Genomic DNA, 5,321 nt, shown 5'->3' on the forward strand with positions numbered 1-5,321 from the left:
CCTAACTATGATATAGCACGGTTGGTTCCATCCAAAACCGACATCAGATAAAGATTAAATCTTTAAATTTATGAGACCGCTCAAACGTAGCGTTTTCAACTGCGCTTGAGCAAAAGTAAGGGGACTTTTCGATGATGCCTGACCAAGCTACTGGTAGAGCACAAAGCCCAGGCGCATCGCATGCTGCTACGACGGTTAAAGCATCCAGTTCGATAACTGGGTTACTCAAAAGAAAACGGCGGGAGATATCTACAATCTTCTGAAGCTAAATGTTGAAGATGTTGATGTTTTGGCAAACCCATTGCTGCCCACCTGGATCTCGTTCGTGAAGACCAAGCTCAAGGAGGATCCGTACGATTTCTTGCTGCTCAAACTGGCAAAGCAGTACGAAGAAGACGCACTACATAAAAGGCTGATGGCAGCCGGCACTACGGCCAGTACGAGAGATATTGCTAGCGGTTTGGAGTTTGCGCAGATAAAGAAATGGCTGACCACAGGAAAAGCGGAAGATGACGTCTTGAAGATTTCACTTGTACCTGCCGACAAGGAGCTCGGGCTCTTGAAGCACCCAGCTCTACAAACCTTTATCTCCTACGCGACTAAGCACCATACACTGGATCCGTATGAGTTTCTGGTACTCAAGTTGGCGAAGAGGCACGGCGAAGAAGAACTACCTAAAATGCTAGTTAGGGCGAAGTCCGACTCCGATTTGGTATCCATGGCTGTGAAGTTGGAATCGACGCAGTTTAAAATCTGGAAGGAGAAAGGTAAAACGAGCGATGACGTTTTTAAGATGCTTCGTCTAGACATTGACCAGAGTATCGACACACTGAAGAGCCCAGGCCTAGTTTCATGGTTCTTGTACGTGAAAAAAATTAGCGAAAACCCGACCGAAGTGCTGTACCGAAAATTGGAAATACGTTTTAGCGATGCAGAGATACTGAAGATGTTTTTCGCTGGGAAGAATGACGACACTTTAAAGTTTACGTTGGGTCCAATGGTCCGCTTGATCAAAGGCAATTGGCTGAGTCAAAAGAAAACTGCAGAAGATGTCTTCACCCATCTCTCCCTGGACAAAGATGGCATTAATTTTTTTGAAAACCCGATACTGGTAACTTGGTTCACCTACGTAAAAAGTATGCACAAGGAGGAAGCAGACAACGTGATGTCGTCGGTGATGACGAAATATTACGACGATGAAACACTGAAGAAGATGGTTACCCACAGCTCGATAACAGGGAATCTTAAAGCCACGGCAGCACAAGTGGCGTCTGCACTGTGGTTGCGCGATGGAATGCCAGCACACGAGGCTTTTAAGCTGTTGAGGCTAAGCGGGAAAGGCGACAACGCTTTATCGGATCCCGCATTTGGTATATGGGTCTCATACTTTAACAAGTTGCAACGCAAGAAGATGAATCAAGACGAGTACGCTATTATAGCGGAGCTATCAAAGCATTTCGATAATAATCTGGATCTCGCACGTGCACTTTGTGCGGTGGCTAAGAAAAATCCTGATCTGAATACAGCACAAACGATCACCAGCCTGCAGAATCTACAGTTCAAGCAATGGATTCAGGAAAAGCGATGGAATGTGAAAGAACTCAGATACGCTGATCCGAAGTACTGGGATGTCTATCGTAGTTTCTACACCTTCTTCTACGCCACACGCGTAAGTTAGTGGAGGGGCTAGCGGGGCTTGAATAACAAGGTTTACATCTCCCTTAGTGATAATTAGACATGTAGCCGCTTGTTTGACGTCGCATTAATTTGGTCATAAAGCACCGGTTGACGACAAATATCGAATTTCACACTGGGAATCTCTGAATTTAAAGGCATTTTTAACAGCAGTAATATGCATTTAAGAACTGCAAGCTAAGAAAAGAGTACGATATTTGTCGTATTGACAGTGATCAACCCTGATACACGTTTTTAAATATTGTTTGCTTTCAAAACGACTGTTTCCACAATCCTTGGGGGTCGAACGAACAAATACATTAATGAGAGCTTATGCAATGACCATCAGCTCGATCCGAAAAGGGACGAGGAGAGGCGGGTATTTCTTGACTGCTTGCTGCTTGTTCTTCCAAATACGAAGTGAGAGAGCTCGCCACGTGTGGTCAGGAGCAGTGTATACCGGTACCGTTTCGGTATACCGGTACTAAAAAACTGGTGTGGAAAACACAATTCCCTTGCTTCGCCCTGCTTCGCTATGGAATACACCTTTCCACAATCCTTGGGGGTCAAACGAGCAAATACATTAATGAGAGCTTACGCAATGACCATCAGCTCGATCCGAAAAGGGACGAGGAGAGCGGTGCCCCCTTAAGTGGTCATGCATAGTGGCTCCACTAATGTAGCGTCGAATCCCCCGGTGGGCCTGCCACCATGTTCGCTGAAAGCGTGGTGACGGACTCCTTGCAGATCCTGGTGTAGGTCTTGTACGCGTCGGAAACCCAGCGGCCGTGGAACTGGATTGTAAGTGCATCCGTGCCAGATCGGTACATGTGCGTGGCTCCCCCGGCGCGTAGAGAATGAGAGCTGAACCGGCGGGGATCTTCGCCAGTGCGAGCGGCAGCGCCTTTGATGGCTTCGGACACATCTTCGGTCGATACGCAGGCTGGTTGTCCCGAGCGTGAGATGTACACGGCGGCTGGGATGCTTGCAGGAAGATTCCTCCTTGCTTGATGGAGGATGAGGGCTCCGAACACGGGGCACAGAAACTGGTGACCAGAGCGAGTTAGCATCCTAGTCGTTGGAGCCCCACCTTGATTGGTCTTGGACCCGATCAGGCGAATCCAAACAGCCTAAGCCTGTGACGGACACTGAGTCGGCTGCCCAGCGGTATCCACAACCACGATGTCTTGCACTCGTAGAGCGAACCACTTATAGGATTCGCCTTGGATGGCTACGATCTCTGATCGTCTCAGAAGAAAGAAGAATGCCAGGCACACTACCCCCCACAGGGCTTGGCCACGGGGATGTTCCATGGCCAGGCCTCGAAAGCATGCTTCTAAGAGGTGGATTGACACGGGTGCCTTGCGGCGTCGGAGCGTGTCGAGACGGCCAATTCCTTTGAGAAGCAAGCGGATGTGCGGGTGTTCAATCGGGAACTCACATCCGGAGGCGGCGAAGAAATGGCGAACGCCATGGAGCACCGCCATGATGGAGGCGCTACGGATGGGACCGCCGGATCCAAAGCCAAACTGAAATCCATGTAAAACGAAATCCGATATGTGCTTCACCATGTCAGTGAGAGTCATGCCATGAAGCCAGGGAGAAAGACCTCGTCGCGAAGTCCACCTTTTCCACTTGTTGAAGGCTCGATTGTATTGATCAAACGTGGAGTCGGCAACGGAGTGCGCGCGGAGATATGCTGCCAGATACTGGCTAGGCCTTGAATGTCCGTCTTCGGGGCCACCTGCGACCACCCATGTGTTAGCGAAGCAAACACAGCTGCAAACGATGGGTTAGCTGGAATACGGGAGCCGACATCAGCGCGCGTATTATCTGTTCCGGCGACGTGAGACGCTGAAAACCGAAGCCGATATGATGCTTCCCACCAGCTAAGCAGGCGGATCATCACTTTAGCCCTGGGGTTGCGTGAGGCCAGCTTGTTTTGCCATGCGACAGCGGATGAATTGTCGATACGGAAGTGCACGTGCCGCGGTCTGTTGCCGATGAGGCTGCTCGCGGACCATCGTTTTCCCCATGCGTGCACCGCGAAGGCACACGAGAGGAGCTCGCGGAAGTTGATGTCAAAGCCGTTGGCCGCTCCCATTTTGAATTCGCTATCAGCGATAGCTCAGATGGGGTAAATGCGTAGGTGAGCGCGGTCCTCGCCCATACGTCAAGCGCACACAGCCCGACATCCGACGCGTCCATTTCGACCACAACATCCGGGGGTGGGAGAGCGTTGAAGTATTCCAGAGATACACCGTTTAGCTGAGGGCTGTGCAGAATAAGCCACCACCAGAGCAGGTCTTCTCGCATTGCGTCTGTCACGGAGACGCCCTGAAAACGATGGAGTTGTGCCTCACGGTGGCGGAGACGCTGAAGGAACGGTCGTGCGGCCCGAATGCAAGTCGCCACATGACGTAAGCTGCCCATTAATGACCGATACGCTTTTCTAGTCAGCGTCGGGGAGTGGTAAGCTGAAGCGACAATCCTGCGTGCCTTATGGATCTTGGAAACCAATAGTGCGACCACTCCATCGACTGAGTCGAACTCCAATCCGAGAACGCGCTGGCGTGTCTTCCAATCAGTGAACTTCTCGATGTTGATGGCGTCAGCGCCCAGAATGGCCACCATTGCGTAACGGAGGGAGCGGTCTATGTCGGAACAGGTCGTTCTTATGTCTGCAGCTACGTTAATGTGGTCATCCACCCAGTGATAATTGAAGAAACCGGCCGGAGAAGCTGCGTTGGTATGGCAGCCATGAACGTGGGAAATCGCTCCGCCGAAAATCTCATAGAATCCAGGAGAGCCTGTCCATCCGAAAGGCGCGGAAAGCTCGATCACCAGGGCGTTCTCTTCCTCGATCAGCCCGGCAAACAGGTAGACGCTGTTGCTGTGAATGCTAATATTCCGGAAGGCTGTAGCGACGTCGCCCGCCATCACATAGATTGGTACATCGGGGAATTCTTACTTTGCTTTCAGGATCTCCCGTGCTACCGCGTCGCAGTGGATGTAGTCGGGTTTGGTAATGCTGTCTTGATCGGTGCAATCGTTGATCGAGGTTCCTTCAGGATATGACAGATCGTGGATCGTACGTCCGGAAACCGTGCTGTCCTCGCTTCCCTTGTCCACAACGCCGAAGGGGCTAATGATTATCTCTGGCCACTGCTTCAGAAGATCCATGTCGAGGACCAGGCACCTCCCAGCATCTTGCTCTTTCCTGATATTCTTGCGCAAGATATTAATTCTGCCCCGAGCCGAGCCATGATTCACTGGGCGAACTGACTGCCGAGGTGGTGTTTCTTTTAGCTGGACTTCGACACCTTCTTGAGCAATCTTCTGCATCTGCGCCAAGTGCTTATATTCTCTGCACAGTTCGCAAAGAACAGCTGGAACCAAATTCTTGTTCGGACGGTAATCCCGCTCCGTTTGTCCCCGAACCAGCTCCACGAACGCCGGTAGCAGTAAAGCTGAACGGCGTGCGAGCTCCGACAGAGAGCGTTGCAATGGCTTATTAAGCACGTATACAGGTCCATCAGCGCCTTCTTGCGTTGTAGGAAAATCAGGCGCTGGTAGCTTTATGCCGAAACTGGCCATGGCCTTCCCGAGCGTAGCCGATTGAACTTCTCGATTCAGGTCCCGTGCAT

The 5,321-nt window shown here is 51.0% G+C and overlaps 1 protein-coding gene across 1 annotated transcript; it reads left to right on the plus strand.

The window, feature by feature from the left end:
• Positions 1 to 131: 131 nt before the first annotated feature.
• On the plus strand, positions 132 to 1,851 carry PITG_20922 (RXLR effector family protein, putative; the record flags this gene model as incomplete). The annotated part of the gene is made up of 3 exons (XM_002895594.1): positions 132 to 153; positions 279 to 1,669; positions 1,846 to 1,851. The coding sequence occupies 3 exons, from the start codon at positions 132 to 134 to the stop codon at positions 1,849 to 1,851; spliced, it is 1,419 nt and encodes a 472-aa protein (XP_002895640.1).
• Between the last annotated feature and the right edge of the window lie 3,470 nt (positions 1,852 to 5,321).

The sequence above is a fragment of the Phytophthora infestans genome, genomic scaffold (genome assembly GCF_000142945.1).
Source record: "Phytophthora infestans T30-4 supercont1.151 genomic scaffold, whole genome shotgun sequence".
Classification (NCBI taxonomy): Eukaryota; Oomycota; class Peronosporomycetes; order Peronosporales; family Peronosporaceae; genus Phytophthora; species Phytophthora infestans.